Source organism: Papaver somniferum, chromosome 6 (assembly GCF_003573695.1).
Source record: "Papaver somniferum cultivar HN1 chromosome 6, ASM357369v1, whole genome shotgun sequence".
Taxonomy (NCBI): domain Eukaryota; kingdom Viridiplantae; phylum Streptophyta; class Magnoliopsida; order Ranunculales; family Papaveraceae; genus Papaver; species Papaver somniferum.
In genome coordinates, this window is record NC_039363.1 from 79447208 (window position 1) to 79463600 (window position 16393).

The 16393-nt window shown below is 34.3% G+C and overlaps 3 protein-coding genes across 3 annotated transcripts; 2 read left to right on the plus strand and 1 right to left on the minus strand.

Annotated features, from left to right (window-relative positions):
• The first annotated feature begins 6963 nt into the window (after window positions 1-6963).
• LOC113288097 (putative MO25-like protein At5g47540) lies at window positions 6964-10788 on the plus strand. The gene is made up of 11 exons (XM_026537041.1): window positions 6964-7083; window positions 8127-8288; window positions 8454-8572; window positions 8751-8825; window positions 8988-9081; window positions 9334-9393; window positions 9535-9603; window positions 9889-9987; window positions 10104-10148; window positions 10261-10363; window positions 10504-10788. The coding sequence occupies exons 1-11, from the start codon at window positions 6964-6966 to the stop codon at window positions 10578-10580; spliced, it is 1023 nt and encodes a 340-aa protein (XP_026392826.1). The 3' UTR covers window positions 10581-10788.
• A 439-nt stretch (window positions 10789-11227) lies between these two features.
• LOC113288098 (inositol monophosphatase 3-like) lies at window positions 11228-13811 on the plus strand. The gene is made up of 12 exons (XM_026537042.1): window positions 11228-11342; window positions 11443-11498; window positions 11573-11623; window positions 11779-11859; window positions 11959-12062; window positions 12168-12252; window positions 12460-12514; window positions 12606-12649; window positions 13034-13102; window positions 13178-13278; window positions 13370-13426; window positions 13544-13811. The coding sequence occupies exons 1-12, from the start codon at window positions 11330-11332 to the stop codon at window positions 13641-13643; spliced, it is 816 nt and encodes a 271-aa protein (XP_026392827.1). The 5' UTR covers window positions 11228-11329; the 3' UTR covers window positions 13644-13811.
• Window positions 13812-14179: 368 nt separating this feature from the next.
• On the minus strand, window positions 14180-16117 carry LOC113288099 (40S ribosomal protein S8-like). Its single transcript, XM_026537043.1, has 5 exons — window positions 15962-16117; window positions 15795-15867; window positions 15378-15708; window positions 14616-14785; window positions 14180-14456 (listed from the first exon to the last, which is right to left on the minus strand). Exons 1-5 carry the CDS (start codon window positions 15963-15965, stop codon window positions 14381-14383), a joined length of 654 nt encoding a protein of 217 aa, XP_026392828.1. The 5' UTR covers window positions 15966-16117; the 3' UTR covers window positions 14180-14380.
• Window positions 16118-16393: the final 276 nt, after the last annotated feature.

Genomic DNA, 16393 nt, shown 5'->3' on the forward strand with positions numbered 1-16393 from the left:
TAAAGCGAGCTCAATCAAGAAATATATCCAAGAGTTATATTTGTGTTTCTTAATGTAATCAGCAAGTCAAACAAATAGAAATCCGTGAGCTTGATTATTATAAGAAACAACTTGGACGGTATCAAAAACCAATATCCAAGTGTCAATCAATTCAATCAACAACAAAAAATTGGATGCACAATTGATTGAACTTACGCACAACCTGTGATATTTCAATTATATAAACAAATATAATGCGAAAAAGAAATAACACAGACACCAGAAATTTTATTAACGAGGAAACCGCAAATGCAGAAAAACCCTGGGACCTAGTCCAGATTTGAACACCACACTGTATTAAGCCGCTAAAGACACTAGCCTACTCCAAGTTAACTTCGGACTGGAATGTAGTTGAGCCCTAACCAATCTCACACTGATCAAGGTACAGTCGCGTTCCTTACGCCTCTAAATCCCAGCAGGACTCTGCGCAGTTGATTCCCTTAGCTGATCTCACCCACAACTAAGAGTTGCTACGACCCAAAGTCGAATACTTGATAAACAATTTTGTTTCACACAAAAAAGTCTATTTAATATATAAATCTGTCTCCCACAGAAATACCTAAGAGTTTTGTTCCGTCTTTTGATAAATCAAGGTGAACATGAACCAATTGATACAACGGTCTTATATTCTCGGAGAAGAACCTGGTGATATCAATCACCTCACAATAATCTTAATCGTATGGTAGAATCAAGATATTGTGGAATCACAAACGATGAGACGAAGATGTTTGTGACTACTTTTTATCTTGCCTATCGAAGATTAAATCTCGAGCAAACCTTAGAGAAGATAGTAATCAATGTGATAGAAAATAGCAAGATCAGAACATGCAACTACAGAGAAAATAGTTGGGTCTGGCTTCACAATCCAAATGAAGTCTTCAAGTCGTTAACCTACAGGGTTTTGGAAAAACCTAAGGTTAAAGGAGAATCGACTTTATTCGCAACTAGCACCACACAAGAGATGCGGGGATTAAGTTTCCCAGTTGCTAGAGTTCTCCCTTATATAGTCTTCAAATCAGGGTTTGCAATCAATGATACCTTGGTAACAAAGCATTCAATATTCACTGTTGGATGAAAACCTAATTAGACTCAAGCTAATATCTTTCAACCGTTATATCGAACTTAGCTTGTTACACACAAATGAAAAGTGATTTTATTTAGATACAAGTAACTGTACCTAAACGTGTGCACCTTGTTGGCTCAACAATAGTTAACCGAAGATAGCCATATGAACACTTTCATATCAATCTTATTCATCTTAACCATAAATAGTTCAAATGACTCAAATGAAACTAGTTATAGAGTTGTTCAATTGTTTATATTCTCACAGAAGTATACAAGACACAACTGAAGCAAAATCGATTTTGATTCAATTGAATTAATTCATGAACATTATAGCCACGGTTTTTAAAAGATTGCATTCCTTAATATATAAATGTATTAGTTCATGAACAAACCGATTTTAGAACATAACCTACTAAAGTATTCAAACGGGTACACATACCTAAGTGGACATACTAAGTTTGGGTTTGCCAGTATGCGAACAGGTACGCATACCTCCAAACTCAGTTGAATTTCCCGAAACTGAACTTACACCAGTACGCATACGGGTATGCATACTATGGTTCTCGGACTTGGAATAACATGCAACAGTTTAGCATACAAGTATGCATATTGTGTTATATCCAATCATGGTTAGTTGTTTTAAACTCCCATTTTAATCATTGAAACATTCTTAGAAGACGACAATAGATGTCTCACACAAATTATTAGCTTCAAAGCAATTTTCAAGTGATCGAATGTTCAATACGAAACATTCCGAGTCTACATCAAATGACTGTCTCACACAAATCATGTAAGATGTTACCAGGAAATTTTCACATGATCATCTTTTGACTTTCGTCAAGAATATAAGATGATATTGGTTAAAGCGAAAGCTTTTCGAGAAATATGTAAGCGAGTTAAACTCAGCTCGAAATATCAAATGTGTATAATTGAAGTCTATATAGCTATACGACTTTTGTCTCAAATAGGAGATAGAGTAGATAGACTTTTGAGTGATAGATGAGTTCAAGTCTCCACATAACTTTTGTTGATGAATTTCAACAAGCTCTCCTTAGTAGTTCTTCGTCTTCAATCGATGAACTCATGAAGTCTAATGCTCAACTACACTTACTATCCTAATCCGAGACTTAGCTATAAGTAGACTAGAAATCAAGACTTATAGTTTTAGCAACTAAACTTGACAAACAAGCTTGAGATAGCAATGCTTGCGAGTTCGACTGAGCAGTGCTCTAACAAAAAGATTTCCTTGAAATAACACAGAAGAATATGCATTGTGGTCCAGACAGTACCATGCACATTAATAGCTCACAAGGACTAAAGAAGTCCTTGAACATCCAAGCAATAATGATGTTCAAAAACACTCAAGACTAAATATTAATCCAAAAGCCGATTAAGAAATTGTGAATAAAATTGTCTTAGAAATGCTTATGAGAGATATACAACAAAAGTGTAAGGATCCCTTAAGAATCAGTGTACAAAAAATAGGGTTCCTTAATAAATAATGTCTTTTTTGATTTATCAAATAGTATACAAAAACATGTCAAAAGTGACATGGTATGTGTACCTGGTTTACATACCGTTTGACAGTTTGTGAAGTTTTGCCTCTGTCAAAGACAAAGTATACATACCTTGGGAAGTTCGTGAACTTTTGTCGTCAATAAAACGTCAATAGAACTATGTCAAAATCGACATGGTATATACACTGGGTATACATACCGTTTCGTGTACTTTACCTTTAAAATCTCAAGGCTACAGAACCATGTTTAAAACGACATGGTATATATACGAGGTGTACACACCTCAAGAAGTTCGTGTACTTTTGCTCTCATATTCAAATTTAGAAACACTCCCAATAGTCGTAGGTATACATACTAGGTATATATGCTCAAAATAGTCCGTGAACTATTTGCTTGGGTAATTTTCCAAAGATCAATTTAGACAAAAATAGTCTGTGAACAATAAATTACTCTTGATTGAGACGTTTGGAAACCTATGAATTTCCATTGCTCGAATCATATTTCGAGATTTTGTACAAGACAAGTTTGAACTCGAAATTTATTCGTTGCAATATTAAATCTACTAAAACCATACAACATAGTCTCATAAGATAGAATGGCAAACACAATGAGTAAATATGATAAATTAGTCTTCATATACCTCTTGTTGATGAGTTCTCATAAATGTCTCTGTTTGTTCTCCAGTTTTCAATCTTCGGAGGTATTCAGTGATATCTAATACTCAACTACCATGCTATAATTCTAGTCCGTGACTTGACTTTATAAAACTGAATATCAAGATATAGTTTTGTGTATCTAACATTGACAACATTCTTAAGATGACAAAACTTGTGAGTTCGACGAAGCGATGCTTCTAACAGTGAACATGAAGATAGTTCTAACTTCCAACAACAAACATTTGCTAATTTCGTTAATTTCATGCAAAATAACTATTGAATAATGTCATATTTGAGAGGGTTCATCAATGTGAACTAATAAAAGATTAAGAAAAATATCATGGAAAACAATCAGTTACTTGTCGTAGAAGTTCAGTGTTGTATATCTTCAACTTCAAAATGATGAATCTGTGATTATATATTCGGTGTAATGGGGATAAGCTCAAGGATAAATGTCCGTTGAATCATATTGAGATGTTAACGCACTTAATTTTAATTAATTAATTCTCTATTTTAAACCTGTTATTATATTAAAAAGACAAGATTTACTCTTTAGTATTCTTTTACGTAATACCATATAGACTTTAAAGCAAAGAATTTGCGCCAAATAATAATAACAATATTTAAAGGTAAAAGTTAAAAAATAAAAAATATTCATCAATAATAACCAGATTAATCATTTATTATTTATTTTTATCGAAGGAGTTAGACTTTTATTCCTGGTAACAATAAAGAGAGAGTCCAGTATATAAAGGTGTTCATTACTAGCCCAACATTTAGAACTTCTCCGATGATCACGTGGCCAGCTTCACATGTGACAATGGGGGAAGACATCCTTTAACACACATGGCAAATAAATTTCCTAAAATTAGGGAATACAAAGTACTCTTCTCCAACCCACCTATAATTTTCTCCCGTTCATCTAACTGTCCGTTTTATTTTCAAATGACCATGATTCCATCCTTATAGTTTCTTTTTTTTCCAGCGTTCATCTTGTTTCTTTGTTTCATTGTGATTTTTTTTTTGTTTAATGCAGTCACGTCATTGTTGGATGTCACGTAGTAGAATACTCTGAGTCTATGACTCAAAGACCACAATACGATGATTAAGCATAACACCAGTGCATCTAAGAAGATGAAATGAAACTAATTAACACAAATGTAGATAAATCAAACGGCTTGGGCGATGTTATCATCCACTTTTACTGTTCTTGTGGTTAGAGAAAAATATAAAACATTAATCAAATCCTCGGGTACTTGATTTCTTTTTCTGGTACGTTGTTTATGTTATAAACCCTAATAAGAGCAAACGGGATTTAACCTTCGATGATAATAATGTGTTAATTTTGAGATGCGATCATTGAATGGCTCCGTGTGAAAAAATAGGAGAAAAAAAAAAATTTCATGAAAAATATTTATCGTTAATTGAAAATGGATTTTAAATAAATTAAACTTATTTTTATTAGAAAAAATGCTGACTTGGAGGGGTAGACATTCTCTTGGTGAACCTCTAGTTCTAGAGGTTAACCAAGAGGATGTATATCCAAATCCATGCCATGTCATCTATATATTAATTTGAGAAGTTAGGGTTGGAAAAAGATTTTAGAAGAAATGGACGTGTATCCTCAAGTTTTTACTCACACACGAGCCATTGGAGAAGCTCTTAGAAACTTTAAAAGATATTAGATGTTACACATTAAAACAAGTCTATATAATTGGGTTTATATATCTAGGAACCTACAAATTGAATATGCGCAAATTTCTTAATAGTATCACGAATTGATTAGATTATAATTCTTATGCCCCAATTTTTTCATTGTCTGACTAGTAATAGCTAATGGAAAATAGTTGGACCTCCTTTCAAAATGATTGAGATTATAAATCTTAATTGTCATATTCAGAGTTTTCTTTTCATCTCCCCTCTCTCTCTCCCTTCAAGGAAAAAAAAACCCAACTTCATCTTCTTGCTCAGATATAATTCATTTGGGGCTAGATCCGAGCAAGGATCTTACTTTTTTGTGTTTTAATTTTAGAATAAAAGGATTTTTTTTCCTGTTAGGCTTATTTTCTATACCTTCATGGTGATTTTTATCTTCACCTTAATGGTGATTCTCTTTTATTTTAATGGTTACCTGATCTTGATTATATGTTTGTTCAAGTACATCGCCGGATTTAGATTATTCTCTATTCTCCAGTCAACAAATTTGCAGATTACTCTTATACTATTGGAGCATTACTTCATGAGGAAGACGATTTATCAAATGGTCCATGAATATTATGAAGACCATCTTCTCTCCGATTCAATCGGTTCTTGCATTCTTGTATTAGGTCAGTATTTGGAATTCCTTCTCTTTTCCTTGTCGGAATTTTCAATCGTGTACCGCTACAAGCTTGTTATTTCTTTTTACTTTTTCAATTTGATGTACTTGAGATCTATGTAATCTTGATTTCCATTAATGAAAATTGAATTACCAAAAAAAAAAAATTATAAATCTTCGTGTCAAATGAATATCAAATTTGCAATCCTTTTCCTCTGCCATCGAAGGCGAAATGACTAAATAATAGGTAAATCAACTTTCCAAATGGTTACCAATAGAATTCATAGCAGCAAAACCTTCGACACATCTAAAAGTCACATCAATATTAGTCTTTACAAAGTCAGTAGGTGGTCTGCTCCAAACAAGAAGAACGATTGTTCACTGTTGGCTTTTCTTACTAATTTTCGCATTACTATTAACGTTATTCTTATCAAAATATTTGAAGTTTTGAATGACCTTTTGTATGCATGAATTGGTTGTGAATTCAGAATCATTGAAAATCTCCTCATTTACCTGCTTTCATAAATACCACGAGATGCGAGATTCAAAACTAAATTTGATATCGTCATTTTTAGCATTTATCCAAAACTGAATAACAACACTTGGTCGTTCATATTGACCTAGAAATTGAATTTGTATCGAAGGAGTCTGAAAAACTTCTTTTAATATTTGGACACTAGAACATGAGAATAAAAAGATGCATTATATTATTTTATTTCTTCTATTCCAAAAAAAAAAAGTATCGATTACCCAACATTATTGTCAAAAATCTTGCCAAGTCTTGATAAAATGCTAAACCATTGTGAATCACCTCCTAAACAATTTTAATGAATTGGTTGTGTTAGTTAAAATAAAATAAAATAAAACTAACCTGGGTTAGTCTTCCTTAAAATATGATCTTATCTTAGGCCGCCCCATTTCAAATACTGACCTTTGTGAAATATCATCTTATCCGTTGAATGCACTCGTCAACATGCCTCATTTATCTCAGTGACCACATCCCCCTTGTAAATACTACCTCTTTGAATCGTACAGGGATCAAATTGATTTTGTCGCCCACTGAAACATTTGTGAGTTACCAAATCACTCTCAACTTCAGCCGTTCTCCATGACACATTAAACAAATTTATTTTTTCAAAGTATCTCTCGTCTTCTTTTCCAATTCGGTTTCTGTTTTTTTCGTTTGTTTCTAGTTCACCTAATTTATTCCGACTTCAATTAGACAACAGTTTCATTCTTCTGTTTTTCCTGTATTCATATATAGATCTTTGTTCATCCTTCATTAGAACCCTAAAACCCTAGGTGAGAAACTAGGAAGAGAATATATTTATTATAAACTTGTACGAGAAGAAGAAGAGGCTCTGGAATAATGAAGAGTCTCTTCAAATCGAAACCCAAAACACCTGTTGAGTTAGTTCGTTTGACTCGTGAGCTTCTTATCTTTGTTGATACCGATTCAACTACCAAGGGAACCAAGCGCGATGAAAAGGTATCTCCTTTTCTTAATTTTCATGATTATAACTTATAATCTAATTTTCAATTGTTTATCAGCTGATTTGATTGTTAATCAGTGATTCTGTTTTTTTTATATAAAAAAGGTTAGATTTTTGTGTGGTTTTGTTTAAAACAATTAGGAATATTATATGTTGACAATCTTTTTCGTTTCTTTATAGAGGAATTGAATTCCATCACGAAAATGGATGGATCATTGTTATGAAAATTATAGAAAATACAATTTGTTATAAACCTTTGAATGAATGGTTGCATATTTTTTTTTTCCCTCCGTGGTCTAACCTATGTCTTGTTTTATGGGATCAAGAGTATTCTCCTTTTCTGAGTGTCAATTATGGGCTTTAATTATGTTAATTTTGTACTTGATGCAACTTCTTATGTTCAGTGAAAGATTAGGGTGCTTTTAAGTTGCGGTAGTTGCTGAAGTAAAAATTTCCTTACTGTGTTGTTTATACTTATGTGCTCGTAACTTTCTCTTTTTGTCAGTTTTACTTAGATCAATTGATCTGGTGCGTCGGTTGTTATCTTGGTTATGTGATTTGTACATTTTATCTAATAACTAAAGAGTTGCTGCTGCTTTGTTTCTTAAAAATTGATGAAGCAATTACTGTCACAAACTACATAATTTTCGTCTTCTTGTGGTTCGTTTGTATACATAGATTTTCATCGTGTATCAATGTTAACTCGAGCAAACGACACAGTTTTCTTATTCAACAAGCAAAATAAAAGGTTTACTAGATAATGAAGCAATTGAAGATTCTGTTATACAGATTCTGAATTAGCTTAAAAGAATGATCTAGATGCATTGGTGGCGTCGCGGAAGATTTTTTATTTTTTTTTACCAGTTCAATCTGTTTCGCTTTCTTAATTCTTTCACTGGTAGTAGTAGTACTTGACAGACCTGTATCAAGCTTGTAGTTAATGATGCCTGTATCCCTTTTAAGTTACTGAGAGCTCAGTCGTATCCGTTAATAATTTGGGTCAAGACTGCCTTGGTCTGACGTCCCATTTACCTTTCAGATGGCAGAACTAGGTAAACTTATGCGAGACTTGAAGTGCGTTTTATATGGGAATAGTGATTCGGAACCACTTGCAGAAGCCTGTGCACAGTTGACGCAGGAATTTTTCAAGCAAAACACTCTTCGTCTAATTATAATCTGTCTACCAAAGCTTAACTTAGAGGTAAGGGTTCTGCAATATTACAATTGGTAAATACTTTAAATATCATAAGTTTTCTTAAGATTTAATTTTTCTATCTTAGGCCTTAACTTTGGTTTAGTGTGGGTATCTTTTTGAAGTTTTTGTTTTCTTTGTGATGCTTATCTTGATGTGGTCTCTTCTCATTAGACCCGAAAAGATGCAACTCAAGTTGTCGCGAATTTGCAAAGGCAACAGGTTCAATCACGACTTATTGCTTCTGATTACTTGGAGTCAAACAAAGACCTTATGGATATCTTGATATCAGGGTATGCCACATAATATACTTCGTATTTTACAGTATACCCATTTAAATCTTTTGAGACATGATTGTTGATTTACTAAGAGAAACAATAATCGTATTTCTGCTTATTCTATAGTGTTTATATGCTCATGCATGCTCCACATGTTAAGGATCGCTATTTTCTTTTCTTTTTTTGTTTTTAGGTATGAAAATATGGACCTTGCTTTACATTACGGTGCAATGTTGAGGGAGTGCATTCGGCATCAGATAATTGCTAGGTAACCTTCGTTTTTGAAAAAATTTCATCATTTCCTCATGAAAAGGGTAGCATTGTTGTGAACCCATTTATAGTTCTTACTTCTTATTCACTAATTTGCTTTTGGGATGTTCATGTTTTATCCTCAAGCTTGTGAGCATTAATTTCTTCATTTTCTTCATAGGTATGTCCTGGAGTCAGAGCACATGAAGAAATTTTTTGATTTTATACAACTACCAAATTTTGACATTGCCTCTGATGCTTCCGCAACTTTTAAGGTTAGTTATTCTTTACAAAGTGTTCTCATAAAATTTGATAATTAATAATAAAAAACAAAGTGTTCTCAGAAATTCCATCCGAGGTTACTTTTTTGCGAAAAGTATTCAGTCATTTTATTCCTTTTTCTTTTGCCGAGATTCTCCTTTCACGGCTCAAGTTTAGGTTTTAATTGTAGCAGATAATGTTAAAATCATATTCCTGCACCTATAAGCAATTGGTGCCAATACTAATATCATATTTTCTTAATGCAGGAGCTTTTGACTAGGCATAAATCTACTGTAGCCGATTTTCTAACTAAGAACTATGATTGGGTAAGTGTAGTTCTTGTTAGTTCCTGATGCACCATGATTTACATGCTTGCCTTTTTCTCTTCATCTTGTGTGTACTTCTTCAGGCTTGTTGCTTTCGGTTAGTAATACATTTCAAAGTTTCAAGCAACCTTTTCTTTCCAGTTTTTTGCAGAATACAATGGAAAATTACTGGAGTCTTCTAATTACATCATCCGACGACAATCCGTGAAGGTAATTTCGTGTTGCATTTACTGTGAACCCTTGAGATTTGGCCTTCATTGTCTGAGACCCTTACCGACTTTTTTGAACGAAAATATTACAATAAGTTTGTAGATTCTTTTGTGGTGTAATATTTTTCCCTCAAAGCAATATTGCAGTTTGACAACAATATTGAGAAAGAAACTACAAGCACATAGACCATCCTCAAGAGTTTGTTTAAGCCTTGAACACCTTAGATCCCTGGCAATGGCATGAATCATGGTAACTCCTTTCTAATAACTGTTATCTCTGTAACAGCTTTTGGGAGACATGTTACTAGATCGATCAAATTCTCCTGTAATGATGAAGTACGTGTGCTCCAAGGATAATTTAAGAATCTTAATGAATCTTCTTAGGGTACGTACTCATTTCCTTTTCTGCTACGTGGCTCTTGTTGTGCTAGATTAGTGCAATTTTTTCCTTTAGTTAGCAAGTTTTTCTAATTTAATTTATGCGATTTTTTCCTTTATCAGGAACAGAGCAAGAACATCCCATTAGAAGCATTTCATGTTTTCAAGGTAATCAAGTGTCTTTAGTGTGTATGAACTTTTGTCCTTGTGGCCTGCATCAATTGAAACAATCTTGTTGGGGCATCTAAAGATGTTATTTTGTTTCCATTTTCTTATACAGCTCTTTGCAGCGAATCAAAACAAGCCTCCAGAGATAGTTGGCATATTAGTAGCAAATAGAAGCAAGCTTCTCCGCTTCTTTAGCGAATTTAAGATCGATAAAGGTAGAAAGCTCCCTTTATGTATTACTACTATTTTTGAAAATTTCGACTGCACCAAGTTTTATATCCCGACATTTTCAGCAGTTTTTCCCCCCCTACAGTTCTTAAATTTAACAATTTGTTTTTGTTTTGTATTTGCTTAGAGGATGAACAATTTGAAGCAGACAAAGCTCAAGTTATTAAAGAAATTGTTGCCCTAGAACCTAAAGATCGCTCTTGAGAAGTTAAGTTAAAAGAAGTATACATCTACCTATGTGTAAAACTTCAATCTAATCTATTGTAAATGTTGGATGTTAAAGTAATGGATTCAGTAATATGTTGTTTTTTGTTTTTTAATAAACTAGTGCTCACCATTTTTCCCTGGATGAAGCTGAGCAAGCTGGTTTGGCCTTAATAATATCTGGGTTTGTTTTATAAAGCCCCATCACAATAGGATTCTTTTTTCCTGGTGAGGAATATTCGCAGTGAAGTGGGATGTGAATCGAATAAAACAGTCCAGCATATGGTATCTTGGCATATTCTAGTTATCTTCTAAATTCCCAAAGTAACCTGTATTCTCCTCAAGTTACTTAAATGTCCTCATCATAATTTATTATTCACAAATCAAATTATTGGCTGTTCTCGGCTGCTTTTTCCACCATGAAACCGACCGCTCTTGAAGCTTACAAAAACCAAGAATTAGACTAGTGTTCCAAACATGGCGTAGTTTCAAGAAACGGAAAGCAAAACCAAAATATAAGGGTACATTAGTCCAAAAATGAAATCACAGCATCACCAGATTCTGTCGTTTGTAAATTCGTAATTACTTCAAAATGTAAGGTCTTTTTCATGATTTCAGTCCTTTCACAAATTCGTCTTTCTCAGAATATAATATATTGACAGGGGTTGTTGGTTGTGATTTGTTCTACGTCAATAAGCAGCCCTCATCACTCTTTATTCTCTCCCGTCTGTACTCTCTTACCACTAAAAATGGGAGAAAATGGTACTCATTGCACACTCAATTAACTGTATTCAGAGTGTGATAATTTATTATTGAATTGAGTCTCTAAATCTGAAATTTTGCTCTAATTTTGTTTTTGTAGATTCACTTGATCAATTCCTTTCAGTTGCCATTGAAGCAGCTAAAAGAGCTGGAGAGGTAATTAACGATAAACTCATTAATTGTTTTGATTGTCTATTAATTTTTGTCTAATGATTTTGTGTAATTTTCAGATAATCCGCAAAGGATTTCACGAGAAGAAGAATGTTGAACACAAAGGCCAGGTGAATCAATTAATATGTTCTCTTAAATTTGGAATTGAGAAAATTGTATTGAAATTTGATTTGATTTTAATTTTTTTATTTTTACTTTCAATGTCTGAATTCCTCTGATTTATCAAATAATTCAATTAGGATTTAACTGAAATTTGGAAATGTAGGTTGATTTGGTTACAGAAACTGATAAGGCATGTGAGGAGCTTATTTTCAATCATCTTAAACAACATTTCCCAGAACACAAGGTGAATAAAAACTGTTGTTGTATTTACTTGACGATCTTGGATTTTACTTTCGAACTAGTGGATTGTTGTAATTTGGTTGAAGTGTTCATTATTTAATAGTTCATTGGAGAAGAGACTGATGCTGCTAATGGTACTACCGAGCTTACTGATGAACCAACATGGATTATTGATCCACTTGATGGAACGACTAATTTTGTTCACGGGTATTTTTCATTTTCTTATATAAATCATGTTAACATTTTGTATGTTTTCTCCAACTTCACTATTGTTTTATCGGTATTGTAATACTCTTAATGGGGTTATTGTAGGTTCCCTTTTGTCTGTGTGTCGATTGGTCTTACAATTGGAAAGGTTCCTACTGTTGGGGTCGTTTACAATCCAATCATCAATGAAGTGAGTACTTCGGCTACATTTTTTGCATTAAAAGTATGAAATGCATTCAGTTCAATCATTGGTCACTCAGTTTTGTTGCACTGCTGGAATTCACCATTTTAGAAATTGATACCTACTTTTTTGTTGATCTGAAATGTCGGCGTCTAGGTTAAATTATGCTTTTAAACAAGTTTATGTAATAACTTTTTTCGAATTTGTCATGTGTAGCTTTTCACTGGGGTAAGTGGAAAAGGTGCATTCCTGAATGGCACTCCTATCAAAGGTGGGTAACTAATGATTCATTGATGTAGTTTTTGTGTCATCACTAAACCGTGCTCAAAATTACAACATACTAATATTCTCAAACTCTGCAGTTTCTTCTCAAACTGAATTGGTGAAGTCCCTTCTTGCAACTGAGGTACATTCATGTGTTCTAATTGATGGATATTTGAGTTTCTTCTTTTAACATTCAATATTTATTGTCTTCTAGTGCTAGCTAATGCTGTTAATGTGTGGAATCTCTAATTTTATTGAAAAAAGAAAAAAGATGAATCTCTAATACTGCTATATTCTTAGGTTGTATAGTTTCCTCCAATACTGGATTGTAAATTCCATTATTATCATAATTTTGACCTTTGCTATATCTAAACTAGAGTGACATGTTTAACTTAAGGCTCACTTGTCAAGTCGTGCTTTTTACATTTTTGCTCTGAACGCTTGTCTCTTCTACATGTCTTAAAGGCTAAAGCACAATGCCATGCAGGTATAGAAACTGGCTTTACCTATGTTTCTTGTTGCGCAGGTTGGAACCAAGCGTGACAAGTCTACTGTGGATGCAACTACAAATAAAATTAACAGTTTACTGTCCAAAGTAAGATAGAATAATTTCTTTCTAATCTTTGTACTTGTTCAAGGCTAGTCAAAGACTAATTATTTGAGTTATCAGGTGAGATCCTTTCGAATGAGTGGATCCTGTGCACTAAACCTGTGCGGAATTGCATGTGGGAGGCTTGATCTCTTTTATGAACTCGGATTTGGCGGTCCATGGTATGTTATTTGAAATGTTCTTACATTTTAGTGCATCAACACCTATACCATAAATGCTGCAGACAATTTAACCTGAACTCACTCCTTTCAGGGATGTAGCTGGTGGAGCTGTGATTGTTCAAGAAGCCGGAGGTGTTGTGTTTGATCCGTAAGAAACTCACACTGCAAACCAAATGTCTCAGTCTTTAAATCTTACCTAAAAGACCTGATAAGTTGATGAAAGTGTGATCTGAATCTGTTCTTTTTCTTTTGCTTGTTTATTCAGATCTGGAAATGAGTTCAACATAACATCTCAAAGAGTTGCAGCATCGAACCCTCACGTCAAGGACGCCTTTGTTCAAGCCCTAAAAGAAGCCAGCAAATGAAATAGTACCATCTCATGAAGATTTCCATTTAATATCACTTGTAACCCCATTGTTGTTTACAAGAAGAGTTGAGTTCTTGCGAACAAAATGATCGATAGAAAAAACGTTTGCTGTGAACTATATAATAGGCTTTAATTCGGGCGAATAATTTTTGATGTTTTGTTTTGAGTTATGCACCACTATCTACTGGTATAGTGCACGTGTTTAGATCACATACCCCTTGCCCAACGCGTGCAAAGATTGTTTAAACAAATTCGTGAAGTCCTCTGCCTTTTAAGCAAGTCGAACTGGCAGGATACGTTAAAAAAACTGCAGCTGCCACTATTAACTAGTCTTAGGTGAACGATGAGACCGGTTACTAATAGATAACCACAACATATCATAAACATAATTATTGTAGCTGATACCACCCTTCGAAACATCACTTAATTGGAGTTGAGTGATCCACGGGAGCAGGATCAATTTAAGCAGCCCCCAGCCTATACTACCAATTGAGATGATTACCAAGATTTATAAATGCTAGAACAGTAAGAATGTAAAGAAAACTGAGAGATGATACCCGACTTAGCAAATTTGATGTTTAAACTGACATTTGTCCGATCAAAGACATTACACAAAAACTGGCTTAAAGAAACAAAACTTCAATCTAGATTAGAACACTTCATACTTAATAGTCCAAATGTATAAATTTAAAAAGAGAAGAGCTAAAAAAGATATCAAGTAGCTAGAGACAGCCTCTAAGCAGCTCCTTTGCCCTTCTTCTTCTGGAGCTTCTTCTGGTAGAACTCAAGTTCTTTGCCTTCCAGAATGTACCTGTTAAGAAACAACAAAACTCAGATGTCACTATGGCTGGATTATGTGCATTACAATGTTGTCCAAGACTCCAAGTATTTAACAACTTTTTCAAACCTTGAGAATGTCTACAATTAAATATCAAACTGGTGAAAAGGAAGCATAAGAATTTCTACATACCCATCAGCACGACCACACTGCCCAGGGCGAGATGAGATACAAGCCAATAATCGTCCACCACTGAATTGCTCTTCAATATGTGAGTCAAGCTTTTGATCGTCTTGACGACTCTCAATTTTCCTCAGGAGATGGTTGCTCTTCTTTGCTTCCTCAGCTACAGCCTCAGCCTCCTAATATACAGAGGAGGACTTCATGTATCAATATAGGGTAACCGAACAAACTAAACAATTACCATACAACTAAACACATGCTGATATTTCTATGTCTAGAGATCAAGAAGAATACTAAAATTGATTTAACATTCTAGGAAGCATTGTTTATTTCAGAAAAAACAACAAAAGAGGTTCGTCCAAAGGCACAGGTATGACGCATTAATCTTGGAGAACTCTTATAAATCCAATAACCCCATTCTTTAACCAAATATGGAAAGTCAAGAAAATCTGCATACATAGGGGTTTTGCATCAAAAAAGCATGTGCATTGAAATAGTGTCAAAATTGCCCCCTAAAAGGGTACTATACAAGCTCTATCAGTAACTATGTATGCAAATTCTTTTTACTCTGAGACATTAGAGTACAACATAAAACTGTTTGTTGTGGTAAATAACAGGTGCACCAGCATTGAACATAATCAGTATCCACAGATAAATGTAAAAATGAGACACTAAATCCAACAAATTTTATAAGTAAATCTAAGAACCAACAAACAGAATTTCAAAATCAACCATAAACATACAAACATACAAGTAAACAAAAAATATTACCTCTCCTTCTTTCTTGGCAGAGGTGTTCTTCTTCTTACGTCCAATATCAAGACCATAATGTTGAAGATACCATTGCTTAAATGGAGCAGCATCAACTTGAACAATAGCACCCTTAACCAAAGTCTGAGTCCTAACCAACTCGTTGTTAGATGCGTTGTAAACGACATCAAGAATACGAGATTTCCTGGTTACAGTCTCACTTCCCCATGAGTAATTTCCTGTATCGAGTCTAAGAGCTCTCCATTTCACATTACCTCCACGAACCCTAACTCTTCGAACAGTTTTGTTGCTCGAAAGTTTGGTATTTGCAGGCTGTCTTCCGAGCTCGTACCTAACAAAAAAAGACAGATACAGATTAGGGTTTCGCTCAAAAATAAAATGAATCCAAAACTGAAATCAGGGTTCTATTGGACTAACTTTCGCTTCTTCCTCCAAGCCTTCTTTTTTCCTCCAGTTGCACGTCTCTTGTGCATAGAATCACGAGAGATACCTGCAAAAACCAAATCAGATTTTTCACCATTAAAATGAGGAACTGGGAGCAACCACACATAAATCAAAGAGGGTGAAGTGAAATCGGAAAATACCCATGTTTGCAGATGGAAAGAGAAACCTCTCGACTGCGTTGCCTGGTAAACTTCAGAGTAGGGTTTTGAGAGGAAGAAGAAGAGACAGATATGCTTGTTGTCTCGTTCCCTTAAATACGAAAAAAACCCTAGTTAGCAATGTTACGAATTTCTCCCGAAATTTATAAACAGTGACCATCGGGACCTCATTTGACATCTTTTTCCTCCACGTGTACGGAGGATTAGTATATTAGGCTTTAACTGTTGATACTATCCAGCCCAGCCGTGAAATAAGGGTTTAAGCCCGTTTGGTATCGACAAAGTAGAAATTTTGGGCCGGTTCCTATGGGTTTAGGCCGGTTCATATGGGAATGACAAAGTCCCAAGTTTGCATTTTTGCATCCAATATGGGCATGGTAAACTGGCAAACAGGTCTGGCTAAGTGGAAAATTT

Excerpts from the sequence above, each read along its gene's own strand:
- LOC113288097 (XM_026537041.1), top strand. The coding sequence starts at position 6,964 with ATGAAGAGTCTCTTCAAATCGAAACCCAAAACACCTGTTGAGTTAGTT. Across the intron at positions 7,084-8,126 it reads GAACCAAGCGCGATGAAAAG|ATGGCAGAACTAGGTAAACT; the intron begins GTATCTCCTTTT and ends TTTACCTTTCAG. Across the intron at positions 9,394-9,534 it reads TAACTAAGAACTATGATTGG|TTTTTTGCAGAATACAATGG; the intron begins GTAAGTGTAGTT and ends TTTTCTTTCCAG.
- LOC113288099 (XM_026537043.1), bottom strand. Across the intron at positions 15,709-15,794 it reads GCTTGGAGGAAGAAGCGAAA|GTACGAGCTCGGAAGACAGC; the intron begins GTTAGTCCAATA and ends TTTTTTTGTTAG. Across the intron at positions 14,786-15,377 it reads CTGCCAAGAAAGAAGGAGAG|GAGGCTGAGGCTGTAGCTGA; the intron begins GTAATATTTTTT and ends TCTGTATATTAG.
- LOC113288098 (XM_026537042.1), top strand. Across the intron at positions 11,499-11,572 it reads CAGCTAAAAGAGCTGGAGAG|ATAATCCGCAAAGGATTTCA; the intron begins GTAATTAACGAT and ends TGTAATTTTCAG. Across the intron at positions 13,279-13,369 it reads CTCGGATTTGGCGGTCCATG|GGATGTAGCTGGTGGAGCTG; the intron begins GTATGTTATTTG and ends CACTCCTTTCAG.